General features: G+C 39.2%; 2 protein-coding genes across 4 annotated transcripts; both read right to left on the reverse strand.

The window, feature by feature from the left end:
• Positions 1 to 679: 679 nt before the first annotated feature.
• Positions 680 to 7,469, reverse strand: LOC122820772 (E3 ubiquitin-protein ligase TRIM21-like). 3 transcript variants are annotated; one of them, XM_044098365.1, is made up of 8 exons: positions 7,214 to 7,469; positions 4,645 to 5,213; positions 4,382 to 4,477; positions 3,395 to 3,628; positions 3,120 to 3,267; positions 3,011 to 3,037; positions 2,562 to 2,828; positions 680 to 2,290 (listed from the first exon to the last, which is right to left on the reverse strand). In XM_044098365.1, exons 2-8 carry the CDS (start codon positions 5,209 to 5,211, stop codon positions 1,998 to 2,000), a joined length of 1,632 nt encoding a protein of 543 aa, XP_043954300.1. In that variant the 5' UTR covers positions 5,212 to 5,213; positions 7,214 to 7,469; the 3' UTR covers positions 680 to 1,997. The 3 variants fall into 3 exon arrangements, with proteins under 3 accessions (XP_043954300.1, XP_043954299.1, XP_043954301.1); XM_044098364.1 differs by having other exon boundaries at positions 681 to 2,828; XM_044098366.1 differs by having other exon boundaries at positions 2,132 to 2,828; positions 4,645 to 5,092.
• A 1,413-nt stretch (positions 7,470 to 8,882) lies between these two features.
• On the reverse strand, positions 8,883 to 18,949 carry LOC122820651 (E3 ubiquitin-protein ligase TRIM38-like). The gene is made up of 12 exons (XM_044098223.1): positions 18,861 to 18,949; positions 16,663 to 17,204; positions 15,380 to 15,595; positions 15,271 to 15,286; positions 14,773 to 14,861; positions 14,583 to 14,634; positions 12,456 to 13,030; positions 12,185 to 12,280; positions 10,552 to 10,785; positions 10,250 to 10,397; positions 10,149 to 10,175; positions 8,883 to 10,057 (listed from the first exon to the last, which is right to left on the reverse strand). The coding sequence occupies exons 2-12, from the start codon at positions 17,167 to 17,169 to the stop codon at positions 9,498 to 9,500; spliced, it is 2,520 nt and encodes an 839-aa protein (XP_043954158.1). The 5' UTR covers positions 17,170 to 17,204; positions 18,861 to 18,949; the 3' UTR covers positions 8,883 to 9,497.
• Positions 18,950 to 20,555: the final 1,606 nt, after the last annotated feature.

A 20,555-nucleotide genomic window follows, 5' to 3' on the forward strand; every position in this document is an offset into this window, starting at 1 on the left:
TTCTCCAACTGCTTTTCAAAGCAACTGGCAATCACTCCAGCTTACTGTTTCTGATTTCATTTTTAAATAGTGCTAGACAGCTTGGCCGTGTTTTCTAAAAACCCCAAGCGATACACATTTCTCTCTTATTTCCTGTGCAAATGTTATAAGAAATGAGAATTCCCGTGACTGCTCCCGATCTGGGAAAATCCCTCTCAGACCACAGAATAAAACATCAACTTTGTTTTCTTGCTATTTGTAAAGCAAGCCACACTTTGAATAGCACCGATAATTGTCCGGGTTTCTAAAATGTAATAGAACTTGATGAAATTCTGCAGTCAGCTGGACCTGCACTGCTGTGTGTTTCTCCTTTTTTATCTCTTTGAATTTTATTTCTGTTTGCTTGGCCTGTCGGTCACTGCAGTAGTTTCTGCCTAAGACTTTAAGTAGTCGTATTTATCTTCTTTAAACATGAACATATTTAATTTGAAATGCATCTAAACACAATGCTTAAAAATACAGGTTTCACTAGTTATTTTAAAAAGAACAATTATGCAAAAAAAATACTAAGCAATTAGTTATATTAATAAATGTAATTTATTAAATCCACACAAATGGGTATGAACTTCCAAACCATAATATTGGATGGCTTGGAGAACTTGTTGAAGAAAACTAGTTTTATGATAAACCAATTAAACCGCATGTCATGTAAACACAGCAATATTGAAGGAAAATGTAGAGCTACCAACTTACCAAGGTGGAGTGAAAACGGAAAAGATATGGATTCCATGAATTTTACACTGTATTAGAAATACAGATTCAAATTAAACGTTTGCTGACAATAACCTGCAGGAGACGATCTAACGGCAATTACCACCACATGACTCCAAGCTTTATTTGACTCAAAAAATGCCAGATATATAACTTGTATGACTAGATTCACTTACAGAGCAGTCAGAGCTTGATGCTGGTCGTTTCCTTTCTACAACAACGTGTAGATTGGGAGTTGTAGAAAGGGAAAAACAGAGGAGTACATTTCTGTTTTTCTAGACATGTTGTAGAAAAACATAAAAATGGTTGACATTCAACATTCAGAAATGTGCTTTATTTCTGTTTTTTCTAGAAAATTTCTGAGATTGATCTCAATATTTCTGAGTCTTTTGGTGGAAATTGGCAAGGATATGCAGTATGAGGTACTGCATATTAGATATCGATCTCATGCCAAGTACATACAAGGTCAGTATCACCAATATTGATACATTTTAATATTTAAGTTTCATTTATCATCAGACAATAAAGAAACCAAAAATGAAACAAATTTCAAAGAGGAATCTGAAGCTAAAGTATCGATTGCTAGTGTCGATACGATACTGATACTGACTTGATATCGATAATATCAAAAATTTGGGGCGAGCCGCCCAGCTCTACTGTAAAGATACAGTGTTTTAAATCGAAATGAAATGCAGGAAGGGATTTTACTTTTATTAGTGATTACAATCTGTTATTACATCATTACAACTATTTAACTTGCATAATATCACAACCAAGTTTCAGCAAATGTCCTTTAAAGCTGTATTGAATCTGTTAGTTTTAATACATTTATTTTTGTATTTTTCAGATTAAAAACGTTTAGTTACAAAACAACAAAACAAAAGTACATCCAATTACTCCCAGTGGTTTACACACAAGAGCTAACAATGGTTTGTGTTGAGTAGGAAAGGATGAAAGTAGGCGTGGTTTAGCATAAGCTAGTTACCATCTGGCTAGTTAGCATGTCTGTCCTCATTTAAAAATTGTTTTAGTGGCTAGCCGGTTTTATTGAAAACTTGAAACATGTAAGTGGTTTTAAGTGTAAGGGTAAATAATTCTTGCTTAATTTGAAAGAAAAAAAATCCCCATTGCTTTCTTTGTGGCAATTTATTATGCTTTCTTCCTCCAGTTTTCTGCTGAACAAATCCAAGTTTTGAAGTCATTCTCATCCACTGGAATTGTTAAACACAAATGGAAGCCCAACGCTTTTATTCTTCATCAAATTGAAAGTAATTTCCAGTGGAAATAACCATAGCCTCAGAGTTCATCCCTTCCTGTTTCACATGTGGGCTGAAATACGGGTGGAGCTCGCCGTTGAACAAACACTCGGTGAACGAGTAGATGTGAGTCTTCATTGTAACATCATAGAAGGACAGGAGACCTTCTTCGTAGTCCACAAACACTCCGACTTTATCAGGTTTCCCATAAAGGGAGACACGGCTGGGTGGTGTTGTCATGGCGGCGTAGTTCTCCGCTTCATAATGTACCAGAACCCAGTAACCAATTTCCAGTGGAAATAACCAGAGCTTCAGAGTTCATCTCACCCTGTTTATAGTGTGGGCTGAAATACGGGTAGATCTCATCTCTGAATGAACACTCAGTGAAAGAGTAAATATGGGACCGGGCTGTCACATCGTAAAAAGAGACCAAACCTTCCTCTTGGTCCACAAACACCCCGACCTTACTGGGTTTCTCATCCAGGGAGACACGGCTGGGTGGTGTTGTCATGGCGGCGTAGTTCTCCGCTTCATAATGTACCAGAACCCAGTAACCATTATCTGGACTCAGCGTCAGTCTCCCTCTACGGTTGGCGCTGCCTCTGGTTACACCTAGATCCCATCCGCTCTTGTTGTTGACCTCCACCTCCCAGTAAGCCTTCCCAGTACTCAAGCTGTTGAATCCCAGTACACTACCTAACACGTCAAACCTCTCCGGTGAGTCAGCTACTTCCTGGTTTTCTCCTCCGTCTTGTACTTTCTTCCCATCAGGTGAAACTACGAGGCGTTGGTGTGCGGTCTCTGGGTCCAGCTTCACGTTCACTGTTGAGAACAAATTGAAAATATGTTATGAGCTCAGTAGTTGCATTTCCATTCAAGATCTGCACAAAACTGTAATATTCCACTAAATGTATTTTTGAAACGTCAAATCACACAATGAAAACTCAGATATTATCATTATTTCCAAGACACTTTTAGGGAAAAAAAAGTCAAATGTTACGCACCAGAAAACGTTGGAAGTCTTTTGAGTTCTGCAAAGAGAAAATTAAGTTTTTCATCAATGATAGCAAATTTCTGTTCTTATTACTGTCCCACAATAAAGTCAACTCTTACCAGTGGAGTCCAGCTTCTCCAGCTCCTGCTGAATCTTTTTAACCATAGCTGTTGTAGTTTCTCTCATGGAGCCAAAAGAGAGGGTGGTGTCAAGTTCAACATCCGTCCAGTCAGTCATGTCATCCTGAACCGACAGAGACGGGTATTTCTGAACAGACACAAAAAAGACAGATTACCTGACAGACTTTGAAGCATCAAACCTTCCTAGACGTAACATGAATCATTGATAATGACTTTGGAAACCAGTTTACAATCTAAAGTGATTTTCCTCTGACCTGTAAGAAAAGTATGTGATCTTCCAGTGATGAGATATCGTCTAGTTCTGAGATGGTTTTCTTAATTTTGTTGATTTCGTCTTCCAGCTCATCTTTCAGTTTTTTTGCTTCGTTTTCCATCGCCTCCCTTCTGCTCTGTAGTGGCATAAGAGCATTCTTCTGGGCTGCCTCCACAATGGCAATCAGCGCTGTGAAAACCGCTTCGATATCCCACCACTCGTTTTCAATCAGGTCCTGGAATTGAGAAAAATGATCTCAGAAGCTGCTTTTAACTCATCCATAGTAAAATGTATGTAAGCCCAAAAGCCAAAAGTGGTTCATTACAAAAAGTGGTTGAATGCGGGCGGGCAGAGGGTGTGCAAACATTGAGGTGAAGCTGTGATTTATAAAGGGGAAATTGCTTTTTAGTGAGCGTGCGCATGGTTTTATAAATCTCTATTTTTACATTTTTCTTTTAGCATATGCTATTTGTTGGCTTTTAGTGCAAAATGAGAAATTTGACCTAATCTGTATGAAAACTTCAGGTTTCTGCTCCGACCTGCTTTGTCCACATCTAATACAAAATTAGCCTAAATGCCTTATTTAATGGCCGAAGTGCCTTATTTAGCATTTAGGCTAATGCTAAATCTCAGTATGTTCAGACTGAGGAAGAACTTACTGAGAAAGTTTGGTTTTATCTTTTATCCCGAACTCAATTCGAGTTTCAACAAAATGGCAGAGGAAAGATGAAATATTTGCTTGCATTGACTTTTTATGGTTTCTGTTTTCTGACCTTTATTATCAGCTAAAATGCCTCTTGTGGTAAACTTAAATAAATATGACAGTCTAAAATAAAATGAATTTTGTCTGACATTTCAGCTGTGAAGAAAGGTTAGTATTAGTATTGTTTTTGCTCCAACAAGCTGTAGATTTTTGGTAATTTTTTCTTGAATGGGTTTTACTTTGGTACTGGTCCTTAGTTATAGGAGTTATAGTTGACTCTGATACCTTGCAATCCCTGAAAGCTTCGTTTATCTCATCCATCTTCATTCTTCTTATTCCAATTCTGTCTTCTAAGTCCTTCTTGGTGTTCTCAAGTTCAGTCTGTAAAAGACAACAAGCAGGCACATTTTAAATGTTTCAGCCTATATTTGCTGAATTTGGCTACTGTTTAAGAGTAGCTCCTGTCTCTTAAACCTTCTTTAGAAAAATGCAGAAAGGTTTAAATAGGTAAAAGGTGGCAGATGAACGAGTCAGGAAGTTTAGATCACCTTCTTCTTGAGCCATTCTTCTTCCGTGGAGACCACTTCATCCTGACCTCCTTCCATACATCGAACACAGATGCTCCTCCGTTGATTCCTGCTGTACAGCTCAAGCGGGCGTCCGTGGACTAGGCAGGCCCTTTCATCCAAGTTCTCCACTGGTTCCACCAGCTTGTGGCCCTTCAGCCTTGGGTTTGAATGGTTCTCCAAGTGGTCTGGGCAATACGAGGCGAGACACACAAGGCAGGACTTTGTCGCCTTCTGCTTCGGTTCCTTGCAGACGTCGCACGGTACCTCCCCGGGCGCCCCCGAACTCCTGTTGCTGATCGTGTTTTTTATCTGCGTGGCGATGTCTCTTAGCACAATGTTAACGCCTGGAGGTTTGTTGAGATGTTTTTTGCAAAGTGGACACATGTCGTTGACCCGATACGGGGAGATGCTGAGCTCTAGGCACTTCCTGCAGAAAGAGTGACCACAAGGCGTCGTGACCGGATCGGTAAATATATCCATGCAGATGGAGCAGGCTAGATTCCTCTCCAGCGTGGAGTCACTGTTTGGAACAGAGACGGCGGCCATGTCTGCTTAAAGAAAATATCTCAGTTAAGTTAAAGCTTCCTAACATTTGAAATCTTTTTAAAAGACATCCTTTGCTTTTGCTAATGAAAAAAACCCAACTAATATCTACAGAAGAGTTTAGCCGCTAAAGTTAGGAAAAAAATATAGAAGCAGCATCTTGTTCCTCGTTATGAGAAACTCACGAGATGTAAAACTCCTAAGTTTAATATTTCGGTATAACGACACTTATGTCTCAACAAAACCAAAATGTGTTCTCGTCTTAAATGAAAACATTGATGAAGATGTTTGATCAACGGTGGTGGGTACGCTTCAGCTAATGCATTAATTTTTTTTCCCTTTGTTTAGCGTGTTAGGCTTTTTGCTAGCTTTGAAAATCTTTGGCAAACATTGCATTCCCTAAATGATTTTTTCTGGTAGGTGTGTAATAACCAGTTTGAACCTGTTGAGGGCGACATGCCACGCTGTAACACACGTCATTGGTACGTTGTTGATATCTACATAGTTCATTTTAGCACGTTAGCATTAGCTTCCATTAAATACCATGTTGTCGTGGTGTTTTAGCTATGGTCAAACTAATGCCTGTGATTATAAGAGTTAGCACATCTACCTATTTAGTTAGCGCTGCCAACCACTATTGGTCATCATTTTGTTATTTATTTTTAAGCCCTGTATTGGCCATTTTTGGTGTTCACATTTATTTCTGAAGAGGACCCCAAACTTTCATATCCCAACCCAGATGTTGCGTAATAAACTCTTATTGAATATTGTCTTAAACAAATTTATATTCATGTTTTTAAGCCCTCCCCTTAAGAAAGCTCACACTTTCCCATCTGAAATTTAACTAAATTAAAGCTAAAATAACACACAGCTGTAGCTGGAAAATATAAGCAGGGTTGCCATATTTCAAAGTCTTGCCACAGACTGGACACTGGGACTTTGACTAGACCAATTTAACTGGATGTATGTTTAGAGTGGTAATAATAATATAAAGGAAACTTCCAGCCCAGCTTCAGGTCTACTACCTCAAGCAGGTGTTGCTGCTGAAGAAAATCATCCCCACAGTATGATGCTGCCACCACCAAGTTCAGGGAAAGTTTTCTTCCAATATGTTTCAGTGTCCTCAATAAAGTTCGATGGAAAACTGGGTTTGGGTTAGAAAATGTATAGAAAATGTCATTTGTAACAGATCAAAATGTAGAAAAATTTGACTGGTGTGTCAATCTAATTTTACTTCACTCATTATTATTATTGTTAGCATTTTGATTAACACACTGACTCACCTGCAATGTTTACTAATCAAGATGGAATTGGAATACATGCATTTACATCCGATTGGATTTTATTAACATACATGTCTGTGTACGAGTCATACATCAACTGAATTAAATTTCTCCTTTATTAAAGCTTTCATGGTTTAAATAACTAATAATTACCAACACGCTGCATGAAAGCATAGTTTGTGTGTGAGCAGACGGCGGCTGGAAGAGCTGTGGAACTGTCAGGAAGCGTAAACACATGAGGTTCAAAGGTCACTGAAAAAAACACTGCAGTTGTGCAACTTTTTAGGATATTTCGAGCACTTAGTTTGTGATGTATGCGCAGCCGTCTGCCGGCGCGTAGAGGACATGTTGTTATGCACCTGCACGCGTCCAAACAGTAAGGGACACGAATGTCACAAATAAACTGTTCCTGGATTTTTTTTGTATTTGGAATTCACGATTCATTTTTTCAACTTTGTATAAGAGACAAATTACTTAATTTTTGACAAATTACAAAAAAAAAAAAATAATAATTACAATTTACCATTATTTCCTACAAGCTGATGAAAGTGACTGTGCAAACTAACACACCTCACGCTTTCATGCATTAAGGTTTTACAGCTCGTCACTGTGTGTCACTCCCATTGTGTGATCATAACACAGAGTTATAAAAGCATGCAGAATTTTCTGCTTTGAATCAAAGGTCTATGATGAAAAATGTTGCATTTAGAGTAGAACTTTACCTTCAGGTTGCGGAGCGTTCCCTCTGCTCACAGGTTCCTATGCCGACTCTCTCCTAGTGAGAGTCGGTGTTCTTCCCTGTGGACTTCCTCCCTGTGCTAAGTTTCATTTCTGATCAAAAGTACAAACAGGCACCTCCTTTATTCACAGGAGGGAGGCTGGCATGCAGCAGAGCAACCACATCATTTATTTGCATGTGGCTGGGGCGTGTTGGATGTTGTGCAACAGATCGAATCCCTTCATTTGCCCAGAGGTTTTTCACTGGCTGTAGAAGGAAGTTTTATGTTTGAAGTCATCTCTGTTGCTCAGTGTGAATGAAGCCCGTTTGACAGGAAAATCCAAAGAGTTCAGAGTTTTTTTTTTTTTGTAAAGTTTCATCTTTCATTTCTGTTCCAAAAGAGAAAAAAGGGAGAGGGAAAAACAATTGTTTGTATGTTTTCTATGGAACCTCTTTACTGTTGAAGTTGTGTGTCGGTCTAGTTTTTGAAAGAATATAAAATATGTACACGTATAACATATACAAATGTACGGCAAATAAATAAACTTCCAATACCTACATTGCTGGAAAACAGACAACTGATCGCAAACATGTTATCGTATAAAGCCAACTAGCACCGTTTTATATTATAAATATGTAATATAATATATTAGTGTATTGAAATGGTGACATTAATTTACATACAGCAATGTTCAGCAGGCCAGATGGAAGTGACTGATATCCAACACTGATACCACAGCGTTAAGTTAACGGTATAATCAGTCAGCATGTTGTTCCAGCAGCCATGAAGCAAAGACTTCTTAATAAATGCAAAAATGGATGGTAATCAACCTCACAGATAATACACAATGCACATTACCCTTAGGCAAAATAAAAAATATAAATAAAAAAATGGTTGTGATAGTAACATTTACAATGTGTATAACTTGCTACTGCGCTAATAGTGGAGTTAATCTTTCATTTACCCCATTAGCATTTTTGCTAACTTTGAAAACATTTCATGCCTTTCTTCCCCCAACTTAATTTTTTATAGATAAATTCCAAAGAAGTAATTTACTTATCATATTTACAGACTTTACGTTGAATAAAGTTTGATGTCTTTGTTGAAGTTTTGGCTATTGACTATTAACAGAATTGTGTTACATTTACATGAGTAACTTTTTGGAAAAAATGTACTTTTAAAGTATTTTTTACTATGCTGCGTTTTGCACTGTCACTTGAGGAATCCGAAGTGTCGCTACTCTTACTTTTGTAAAGTTTTAGGATACTTTACCCACTGTGAGTAACTTCTCTGAAAAACCTGCAGTTTTTGTTAAAGTTTCATTTGCTTTATATTAAAAACCTTTTAGAAGCAACTTGTTGAACATGAAAATCAAATTACTGATGGCTTCATTGGTGATGCGGACTAATATTTAATAGCGTATTTAAAGTGCTGATCTGAGTACAACTAATAATTTTAGGCTACCTAGAAGTAAAAGTTTGTATTTATTATATTTCAACTGAAGTGCGTCCTTTCGGCCATTTGTGGGACTTTGAATAAATTTGGCCCCCAACTGCAGTTCAGGAATGGTGCAAATTTGTCTCAAGCAGATGGACACTTTTTAAAATGTATTACTATTTATTATTTTTGCCATAATAGCATATCATCGTCACCAAAATGTCAGGTACAACACAAAATATATAGTTTTTTTTAACCATGTTTTTATGTCACAAACTTGGAGAAAAAGTATTTCAAGAATTCAAAACAGTTTTTATTTTAATGATAGAAAAACCAAAGTTCCTGTTGCTTTGTCTATCAAGGTGTCAAGGAAGCAAAGACGTCAAATTGCGGCAAATGAAATAAAACATTCAGCATGATTATGCAAACATTACCAAAAATCTGTCAAACTGATAAACAATATTACGTTCAAAAAAAGACTGCATTTATACACTTCTTTCCTTATTTCTCTAATCCTAAAAGTCTCACCATGTCGTAAAACTAATTGCCTGTTAGGGATAGAAAAGATACCTTGACCCTTGACCCTAGTTTGCAACTCTCTTTCGTCTATTCACACACAGATTTACTCAAACGAATTTCCTGGAATTAAATTGTTTCCAAATGACGACTCTTCCTCGTAAAGCTACGGTAACTAGAAATAAAAACAGTTTTGTTAGCTTGATTTTTAAGCTTTTTAAAATGATCTTCTCTGATGCATCAAATCATTGAATACTTCTCTTCTACCGCTCAAAATTAGGTCTGCATACTCTGACTGAGCAAATATGGAAGACCAAATACTTCCATTCCTAATTCATTGCTTTATTTTTGAAATAATCAAAGGCTCAAAGTTGATCTCATATTTCATATGCAGACTGAAATACGGATGAAGCTCGTCCTGGAATGAGCACTTGGAGAACGTGTAGATATGAGACCGGGCAGTCGCGTCGTAGAAGGACACAATGCCTTCTTCATAGTCCACAAACACCCCAATCTTCTTTGGTTTGTCTTTAAAAGAAAGTGAAACAGGTGGAGCTGTCATGACTGCGTACGCTGTAAATGGCTCAGGTACGTCACACTCTTCAAAATGTACCAGAACCCAGTAGCCGTTATCTGGGTTTAAAGCTGGTCGTCCCCTGCGGTTGGCGCTGCCTCTGGCTACACCTAGATCCCACCCGGTTGTGTTGCCAACCTCCACCTCCCAGTACGACTTCCCAGTTGCCAAGGCGTCGAGTCCCAGGACGCTGCCAAGCACATCATATCTCTTCGGAGAGTCTGCCACTTCCTGGTTTTCTCCTCCGTCTTTCACTTTGCTGCCATCATCAGAGAAAACCAGGCGCCTGTGTGCGGTATCTGGGTCCAGCCTCACGTTCACTGGAAACCCAAAGTCAGAAAAGGAACAAGCATCTTTCAGACACAAATCCATTGTTTTTGAGACAGCATGAGAGAAGAAAGTGAAATGTACCTTCAAACTTTGGGAATCTCGTAAGTTCTGCGAAGAGAAAATTTGGTTTTGATCCGTCATTTTAATGATTTGGGTTTCATCACTATAAAGTCAGGTCTTACCAATGGTGGCCAGCTTCTCCAGCTGCTGCTGAACATTTTCAATCATTGTTGTCGCGGTTTCTCTCATGGAGCCAAAAGACAGAGTGGTGTCAAGTTCAATGTACGTCCAGTCTTTCATGACATCCTGGACTGAAAGAGATGGGTACCTCTGGAATAACAGGTAAAAGAAAATAACAGAGTTACATTAATGATCATAACCTCTCTACACAACCAAGAAGAAATGATCGTTTATATGCATTTTTCGATGAGGATTTTGAAAAGCGATGCAAGCTTCAAAGGTAAAGCTTGCATTTATCTCTGACCTGTAGGAACAGGATATGATCTTCAAGGACCGATATGTCGTCTAGCTTTGAGATTGTTGTCTCGAGTTTGTTGATTTCATCTTCCAACTCATCTTTGAGGTTTTTTGACTCCTTATTTAATAACCACAGCTTGTCTTCAAGTGGGTTTAGTGCCTCTGCCTTAGCTGCCTTCACAACGTCAAGCACAGCTGTGAACAGAGCTTCAATATCCCACCACTCTTTCCCAACATGCTCCTAAAAAATTAGAAAAATTATGTTTTAAAAATGTCCTTTTCCCCCCAAATTAACCTGTTTTTATGATGTCACACAAAAGTTTGCTTGAATATCTTTCTTGAGACAATACTTCCTGGCGAATAATCACATGCCATTAGGCAGCCTGATACACTAACACATACAATCCAAATGACTGAAGACTGGACGATGCCGAGTGCAGTCTGGATTTAATGGTTTAATTAGGATACCATCTTTAGATATTTCTTTTGTAGAGCAAATCTGCTCCGGCACAGAGCAGGCACCAATCTTCTCAGTATCGTATGCTTGAAATTGTGGAGACGGGACGCAGACTGTTCATTCCCCTTTCAGATTTGGCCATGTTTAAGGAAGTTGTGTTGGCGAGTTGAGTAGCAGAATTGAGTGTGGGTTGTGTCTCAAATTCTCTTTGCCAATCCTATTGACTCTTGAATTGTGTTTGAATCAATGAGACGTACTGGGAATTTAACAACTCCAACAGCATGGCACTAGAGCCTCATTCTGATCACCAGAATGAGGCTCTAGTGCCAGACCCTTACCTGTAGCTCCAGGTTCCTTCAAGGCAGAGGACTCCGACTCGGATCAAGTCCTCTCAGGTTTCATCCTGCGATCCACAGAGTGCGAACGGCGAAGCAGCTAAACCACAAGTGTCAAATATGAAAAGCTTGGGACTAGTGTATGTATTACACTTACACCTTCTTCTTTTGCCATTCCACTGTTGTAGGATGGCATCCCATCCGACACTTGTCACTGGCATTAAAACCACTACCAAGCAGATTCAAAAGGTGCTCAATGAAGTTATATTCAGAACTGCAGACAGACCATTCCTTCATCCTCTCTCCCAAATTCTGAAGGTGAGCATTGATACTTGATGGGCAGTGGATTTTGAATTTTCTCTCTAGCTATCTAGGTGCTCTAATCTCCAGTGCTTGGGATTTTTCCAGGGAGGTGAATGCAGGGTAACTTGATTAGCATTGGGGAGAAGATATTTTAAGGTTTTTATGGGAGTAGCCCACGTACTCAACTCTGCCACTCAACATGTACAGTACAGACCAAAAGTTTGGACACAAAAGGTGCGCAATGATGCACCTTTTTGAATCTAATTGAGGATTCTGTACTGTAGATGCGTTTTGCTTATAGTCATCACACTATTTCAGTGGTTATAGACGGGCTTTCCAACTGTATGATTTACTGTAAAGAAGCATTGTTACCTGGATCTGACAAGATAAATGTTCAGCAGGCCTGAAACTTCAGAATTTGCCCAGGAGGTATGCAATTTATCTTTTTCTTTTTTTTTGTGACTGGCATCTCAGACTTCAACCAAGTGGTTACCTTTTGACCTCTTTTGTAATACTTGCAACTCCTTCCTTATGCTTTTTTGTACCTTACAACTCTTCAGAGCTTCATCGATCTCGTCAATCTTTGCTTTTCTTGTCATGATTCTCTCTTGTAACTCCGCCTTGGTGTTCTCGATTTGATCCTGTCGAAAACAAGAGCAAATCTTGCCAAACATCATCTCCGTAATGCTTGATAAATGTTCCTCTGTAACTTTGACCTCAACTGTTGTTCACCTACACACTTTCTATTTGTTCAGCATATTGCAGAAACTTATAATCAATACTCATATGTCTTTAATTGAATCAAGACGTTCACACCTTCTTCTTTTGCCATTCCTCTTCAGCAGAGACAACTTCCCAGTGGCCTCCATCCAAACACTGAGCGCAAACGCATGTTTGCCGCTTCCTGCAGTAAAGCTCGAGTGGGCATCCATGAGTGGGGCAGGCCCTTGTATCCAGGTTCTCCACAGGTTCCACCAGTTTGTGGCCCTTCAGTCTTTTAGCTGAATAATGATTCTCCAAGTGAGTTGAACAATATGAAGCCAGGCACACGAGGCAGGACTTTTCAGCCTTCTTCTTGGGCACCGTGCAGGCATCACAGGGCACCTCGCCGGCGGCCCCAGTAAACGTCTGACTCAATGTGTTTTTCACCTCTTCGACAATGTCTCTCAGGACATTATTCACCTTAGGGGCTTTCCTCAGATGCTTTTTGCAAAGAGGACAAGCATCATCAACCTGAAATGAGGAGATGCTGAGCTCCAGGCACCTCATGCAGAATGAGTGACCGCAAGATGTGGTCACAGGATCGTTAAATGTTTCCATGCAGATGGGGCATGTTAGGTGTTTTTCCAGAAAGCAGTCATCTTTGACGAACTTGGCCGTGGCAGTCATGTCTGCCAAAATACACCGAAACAAGATCACCCAATTAGAAAATGTTGGAAGAAACTATTTCTACTTTTGGAATGCTATAAACAATAACACACACTGGGACCATTAATAATGACTTTAATACAAAGTGATGAACGGTTACAAGAAAATAAGACAAAAATGTACCAGCACAGATTAAAAACAGATAAAACACCAAGAAAGTAAGACAGAAAGTAGAGTTTAAAACGATGGCAGAAATTAACAAGTAAATTTTTAAGCTAGCTTCCCTGCCTGATGTCCTGAGGGAGGTTGTGCTACAAAAATGGGGCACGAAAGGAGAAAGCATGCTTGCCATCAGTTTTTCCTCTCACTGGAGGGATTTTTAAAAGGCTAGTGCCTTGTGACTTGAGAGCAAAAGGTCAGAGAGGTAAGAGGGTGACAATCCATTTAAAGCCGAGATCAACTAGATCTTGAAGTCTGCTCGAGCCCAACAAGGCAGCCAATGAAAGGATGTGCGCATATTTTTTTGGTTTTAGTCAGAAAGCCAGCAGCTGCATTCAGAACTGTCTGCAACCCTCTAAAATATTTTTGTAACCCAGAGTAAAGGGCATTGCAATAATCAATAATGATCAGTCATTATTATAGTGTATGTATTGCACTTACATTGGCCGATGTCTTTCAGACCAACAATCGTATTAGAAGTATTTTGCCACCGTTCAGTGGTCGGAATAAGATCTGGGTTGTGAAAGTTGGGCAATAATAAGCTTGATATATTGACTCATTTTGAGTTAAGTTGTGCAACAACAATAAATTTACGAAATTTTAAAGGTGTTCTGTTACAGATTTACCAGAATAGGCGACACGTGGCTGGGTGTACCCCATGACTGCTGAGAGCTCCCATCCACCTGCCTCTAATGGATAGGTGGATGTTTCAAATATCTAACAGCTCCTCTTATATTTGGTTTGTAGATGTAAGAAGTAACGGAATGCAAATGAGTAATATTTCAATTTAGGTGAAATGGAAAAATCTGTATGTGGTTCAAGTATGCAACATTGAATTAAAATTAAGACTAAATACAGAATAGTTAATAAATAGGAAATAACTGGTTATTTAAAGATCTCTTTATGTTATTTAAAAAGCTCTTCAACCCAATTATTGGGAAAATAGTACTTTTTCACTTTTCTGGCATTTTGCTTTTTTTTTTCCAAGAGTGGGAAAATGTTGCTAGCTCCTAATTATGGCTGTTAGCAGTAAAGGTTTTCTGTTTTTTACTTTTTTAAAAGATCCCAAAGGTGAACTGTGTGGTCCCTGAGTGTGGTGGTTTGGCTAGTTGTCATGCTGAGAGACTGAACAAAAACGAAGTATTCAAAACAGCACAGATTTTTATGCCACAACTCTCTTGATTCTTTGAGAAACAGAAGAGAATTTCTTTTTGAACTACACGCAAAAAGATTAACTATATGCAAGTCTCAAATAAAATAAAGCACACTCCTACGTGTTCCAAAACGAGGGTTAGAAATGATTGAACACAAGAAGGTTACAAAAGCAGAAGTATGAGATCTGGAGCAAAGGTTTACCTTCAGGTTGCTGAGCCGTTAGCAGTGTCCGCCCTGTTCCCTCTGCTCCCACCTAGTGAATGATCCCGTTCTTCCCTTCCGACTTCCTACTTGTGTTAAGTTTCATTTCTATGTAAAAGGTAAATTCAAGCACCTCCTGTATTTTAGAGACAGAAGCTGGTATACAGCTGAGCCGTCGTCACTTATTTGCATGCTGCTGGGTGTTGCCTGGAGGCATACAGTCCTGTGAGTTGCTCTTTATGAAGCCCGTTCCACGGAAAGCCGAAGAGTTAATGAGGTCTGTACAGTTTCGGTTGTGGAAAGTAACCACAAAGGACTAAAAACATTTCGATCTTTTGATTGGTAGGATTATTTGGAGAGCACAATTTATGCATAAATACATAAATAGAAGCAACAAAAATTGTCTCATTAGTGCAAATCTGAAGAGTAATATTTTCTTGAGGGAATTTTTCATTTTTTAAAGAGGATTAAAGGAGATTTGTATGCTATGAAATTGCTATTTTCAAAATGACTAATGAAGGCCTTCTGCAGAAGTCTGGTCAGAGTGTGGAGGTGTGCATAGAAATACAAGAGGAGGCAGATTTCTGATAGTTCATATCTTTATAGAACAAAATATATATTTTTATATGTCACAATTTTATTTTTTTGGTCCACGGATGTCGAGCATCTTGTCGTTCCGCTCATGAACCAGAGTGTAGGAATTGCTGTGGAGAAGCAAAAAGATCCATTTACTCAAACGACCATTTCAATTTTTCTTTCTTTTTTCCAGTGAGTCGACCTGTGGCAACATGTCAGACCTGCAGAAAGTGGAGGTCGTCTTCGGTCTGTAAGAGCTGCTCCAGCTCCGCGTTCCTCTCCTGCAGCTCGCTGATCTCCAGCTTCCTGGTTCGCGGCCAAAGTTCTGCTGGACGTTCTCCTCCATGGAGGCCCGCGGTCCGCTCCGCGTCCTCAGCCACGCTCAGCTTCTCCTGGATCTCTTGCTGAAGCTTCAGTCGTCTGCGCTTCAGTTTAGTCTGCGGCGAGAACAACTGTATCAAAGACGGTGCCTTTTTTTTCTAAAGTTATAGTTTGTTATTATAATAGGATCTGTGTGTTTTCCTGAAAACTGTCGCAAAAACCAAAGAATCTGCTTTTGCCCTCGGTTTAGCTAAATAAAACTCTTTTAGAGCCACAATTCTTGCATAAACATTTGTAATGTCTGCTATAGAAATGTTGTGGTCCTCTTTTTTTTTGTTTTGTTTTTAGGTTTAAAAACATAAAACATTTTACAAAATGGAGGATTGATACATTTCTTTTTCTTTCAATGGAATGGTGATGTCTGTGGGAAATGATGTAAACAACAGCAAAACACCCACTTACATTTCAATGTAAAGAGAAAATAATAAATATTATGGATACTTATTCTGGTGTAGAAATTTAACAGAAGCTCTCATGCAAAAGAACCGTGAAAAAAACAAACAAACAAAAAAAACAGCTGGAATCTGGGCATTTTTTTAATTTCTATATTCTAAAAAAATTGTTACTTGTGCACAAATATTTTTGAAACTATCAAGAACCTCTGTTGTTGAACCAAAGAGCCATTTGCAATAGACCACTGAGTAACAGAAATTGCACCCAATTAGACTTGCTAAAAGTTTAATTGGTTCTTCAATAAATCATGGAGAAAAAGTGCATTGAAAGCCACAAAACTCACACATAACAAAAAATATTGCTGAAATATTTAAACACAGTTTTTTTTTTGTTTTTTTTTTAAGAATTTAATTTGTCAAGCTTGCTTTATAAACTTAAGTTTAACCAAGTAAATGTATTCATTTGATTATCTGTAACATTATTTTTTCTTGTAAGTTGGATCACCTGTTATTTTTTCAGTGCTGCTTGACGGTTAAGTAGCTCATAAAATCTTTTGGTTGGCTAACATGATGCTAAACCTTCAGGCGATGCTGGTTATCTCAGTATAATGTTTTTAGCTCAACTTTTCAGGTGGAAAAAAATAAAAGTTCAAACGTTGTTAAACTTCACAAAAAACAATTTGCTAGAAAATCCCATTTTTGTTCAAACAAAACCAAAAATCCCTCTTTACCTTGTTCTTAGCAGCTTCCTTGCTGACGGAAACAACATGGTGGCATCTGTGCTCCGTCTTGGCGCAGGTGGCGCAAATGCAGGTTCGGTCACTCCGGCAGAACTTGTCCAACTTCCTCCCATGCAGCCGACACACAGAGACCTCCAGGTTCTTCGCCACACTGACCAGCAGATGGCGTCCGAGGTCCTCCCTCTGATAATGTGGCTCCAGATGAGCGGAACAGTACGAGGCCAGGCACGCCAGGCAGGACCGGACCGCGGCCCGCCGAGCCGGACAGACGTCACACGGGACCTCTCCCGCTTTGAGCGGCTCGGCTTCGTTTTCAGTTCGCTCGGTCTTTAGCTGCGGCCGTTTGGGGAAGACCGCCATGCAGAGGGGGCACTGGCAGCTCTCGCCGGTCCTCCAGTACTCTCCTATGCACTCCAGGCAGAAGCGGTGTCCGCAGGGGAGGGACGCTGGGCTGGTGAACTCATCCAGGCAGATGCAGCAGTCAGCAGGCGTTGACATCGGGTTCGGGCTCGCCGTTTGATTCAGCGCGCGGCCTGTACAGAACGGATTCACATTTAACTGGATACAGTTTGCAGGAGTGGAGTCAAGTTTATTTGTGTAGCACATTTCAGCAACAAGGCAATTCAAAGCGTTTTACTCCATAAAAACTCCATACATTAACCAATTATGAAATAAACAATAACCGTTACATTTTGTCCAATACCATATACATAAAGTATCTCGGTCAATATTGCATTTACTACTAATCAAAAGCAACTCTAAACAGGTGGGTTTCAAAAAGGAACTCAGTGTTTTGGCTGTTTTGTTGTTTTCCAGATGTTTGTTCCAGATTTGTGATGCATAGAAGCTGAATGCTGCGGAGACCAGAAGCAGGAGACCTGAGATTTCTGGAAGGTTTACACAACAACAACAACAAATGTTGCTTGTCTTGGTTGTGACTCAGCGGTTACCTTTTTACAAGTCATAATTGTTTTCCTGTTTGTTGGTTGCACGTAAATCCATCAATCTGGGGAATTAATTGTTCAGTTTTATTCCTACGTCTACAGTGGATGAAAATGGATGTCCTGACCTGCATTGATGCGAGGCGAATGATTGATGATGCGGCGTCGATAAGAGTTTGTTCAAAAGTCAAGTTAATCCCAAGGTGTCTGACAAATTTTAAACTTCAAATCTTTTGGGCCTCCCCCCCCAAAATTGGGCTCCTGGGAAACTGCCCACGTAAGTTTTCTAAAGTCTGTAAAAGACGATACCTTTCACGGGTCGGGTTTGTTTTCTGGTTTTCCAGTTGCGTGAAAATTGATCAAATCCACCTGCCCGTACAATCCTGCATTGCCAAGACGATTTGAAACAGCAAAAAACAATCCAGGAACCCAATCGCCCTCCGACTCTCTGTTTTCTTTTCTGTTTGTTTCCCCATCAACTCGTGTCATCAGAATCAAAGAAAACTTAAGAGAACTGAAACATGCAGGCAAAGTTCATTTTCTGAGTTTTCTGAGTTAATAATAATAATAATAATAATTCAAAAAAATAATGGAGGAAGTGGGTTGCGTAAGAGAAAAATTCAAATGATTTGACTTTTAAAAAGCCTTCAGTAGCAAAGGGATGACCTTTGACACCGTCGAGTCACGTGATCCGTTTTTACTGCAGTTTGTTGTTTGTGCCGCCGTTTTGGTTCAAAGGTAATTCGGTTCAACCCAGCTGATTTATAAAGGGACAAATGCCACCTCAACACGCTTTAAACGACAAACGGGTCCATAAATATTGAGGAATTTAATTTCCATAAAATTAAACAGAATAAAGCATTAAAAATGTTAAGTCACATATATTCCAGTTTTGTTCTAATTGTACCCACTGTAGTCAAGTTGAGTCCCATTAATGGATGTGGACTTATGTATTTTGACACAAATGTCAGTTCTCCCTGACTTAATCCCTGACTGTGATAGGTCAGAGCATTAATGATATTAAAAATGTGACTCATCATTCAGTAAATCAGAGGTGAAGAGGCTGTAATAATAATAAAAAATAATAAATCAAGATGAGCTGCTGATTGTCTCGCTCGCTGCTGTTTATTTGCAGGAAAATCTTTTTTCTGGTCATAGATTTAGAAATCATAAGTGAAAATTAAACATACCCACTGAAAAGTTGCTAAAAACACAACAAATGTCATAACAGCGTACATAATTACTTACCTCTGACAAAAATCTAAAAGAAATTATTTAAAAGTACATTCCCTTCTTTAAAAAAAAAAAAATACTGCCAACTTGGCGCTTTGGCAGAGTTACGTTTGCTTCTTATCTGCTGTTTTGTTGTTGTTCCTGTATAGATATAGACGCACCTTTATGCGGGAAAAGACAAGGCGGGGCTTGAGAACTGTAATTTCCTGGATGCTCTTGAACTCATATTCCCGTCCATAAAGCTGCTCTTCACAAGCGCATAAAAAGAGAGCTCCTCTTGATTTATACACACAATGTTTATTTATTTATTTATTTATTTATTTACTTATTTACTTATTTATTTTCGTTAATCTCCGAAATATGCGGAACAGATAGGATCCGTGACTACCCGTCACTTCTGCCTGAGGGGTTACGGTGGAAAAATGACTACGTCGGAATTGGTTCCTGTGAATGAGAGGAGCTTCACGTGCCGCCGGCTGGCGATAAACAGATGTGGTCACCGCGTAGCAGTGACGTCACAATTATCAGGGAATTGCAACATTTGGCGGAAACGTCTCGTTGTCGTCACAGAGCCTGAGAAGCAAAGTTATATCGAAAACACTCGAGGTGTATGGCAAGACGATTTATTATTTAATGCATACTCGCCAATGGGAAAGAAATCATGTCTGTGGCGGTGAGAGTCCTTACTCTGAGTGGACAACCTCTCCCTTTCTCCCTTTACAACTGCCACAGGACCCTTTACTGTTCAGTTACAAATGTTGAAGATTATTCCTGAAATAGCAACAATTCCTTCAAAATTAGCATGCCTAAATATGACTTCAGTAAATTTGGGACCACTAGAAGATATTACTAAACCAAAGGAATCCCACCAACCCCCCCATTTCCCGCCCAGGGAATCTAAAATCTGATCAATCAAAAGTAGAAGCAAAAATCTGAAAATACAATATCCATACACGTACGTATGAAAACATTATTTTCACTGCTAAAATAGGATTTATGACATTTTTTTCCTCCTTAGCATCATACACACATTATGAGAATATTCTTCATAGTCTACAAGTACCAAAGATCTTTTTGGCTTTTTCTGTTTACTAAAAGTGGAGTTAAAATTGGTTATTTCGTCAGCTAAAGGTGTAGCTAGCATGGATCATTTTTAGTACATATTGTGGTAAGAAAGGAGGAATGATTTGGCTGGTAAAAACACGGATGAATAAAACAACAGGCCACATCCATGCTTCAATGTATCCATCTTGTCATATTTGGTGGTTCTTGAGGAGGAGCCAAAAGCAGGAGACGTCGGCGCCTGGCGGAGCTAGAATTTAATGATGAATTGATAAACTTACATCTCTCAGGGAAACCACACAGTACTCAGGCTGACAGCAACAATATAACAGTAGACTGCAGCAGTGATTAAGTGAAAGAAACCAAAGAGCTTAAATACTCTGGAGATGTGACTGTGGCACGAAAAGCAGGTGAGTACGAAGGCAGTGAGAATTAGAGGGAGGAAGTACTAAAGAAATGTGCTTAAATACAAAGGGGGAAAAAAAATTAACATTAATGTCTACAGAGAAATACACAAAGTCAAGATGAATGTGGGAAAACTAATACTGAACAGGAAACTCAGAGCCTGGACACATGTAGTCAGGTCTTTATCAAAACAAATATCTCCATCACATTGTTAAAAATACAACAACAACAAAAAAAAGACAA

This window comes from Gambusia affinis, linkage group LG18 (assembly GCF_019740435.1).
Source record: "Gambusia affinis linkage group LG18, SWU_Gaff_1.0, whole genome shotgun sequence".
NCBI classification, from domain to species: Eukaryota; Metazoa; Chordata; class Actinopteri; order Cyprinodontiformes; family Poeciliidae; genus Gambusia; species Gambusia affinis.

Coding starts and splice junctions, on each gene's coding strand:
- LOC122820772 (XM_044098364.1), bottom strand. CDS start 5,211: ATGGCCGCCGTCTCTGTTCCAAACAGTGACTCCACGCTGGAGAGGAAT. Junction 4,478..4,644: donor AAGAATGGCTCAAGAAGAAG/GTGATCTAAACT, acceptor TGTCTTTTACAG/ACTGAACTTGAGAACACCAA. Junction 3,038..3,119: donor GGAGAAGCTGGACTCCACTG/GTAAGAGTTGAC, acceptor TTCTCTTTGCAG/AACTCAAAAGACTTCCAACG.
- LOC122820651 (XM_044098223.1), bottom strand. CDS start 17,169: ATGTCAACGCCTGCTGACTGCTGCATCTGCCTGGATGAGTTCACCAGC. Junction 13,031..14,582: donor AACGGCTCAGCAACCTGAAG/GTAAACCTTTGC, acceptor GTATTTTGGCAG/ACATGACTGCCACGGCCAAG. Junction 10,058..10,148: donor GAGATTCCCAAAGTTTGAAG/GTACATTTCACT, acceptor TTGGGTTTCCAG/TGAACGTGAGGCTGGACCCA.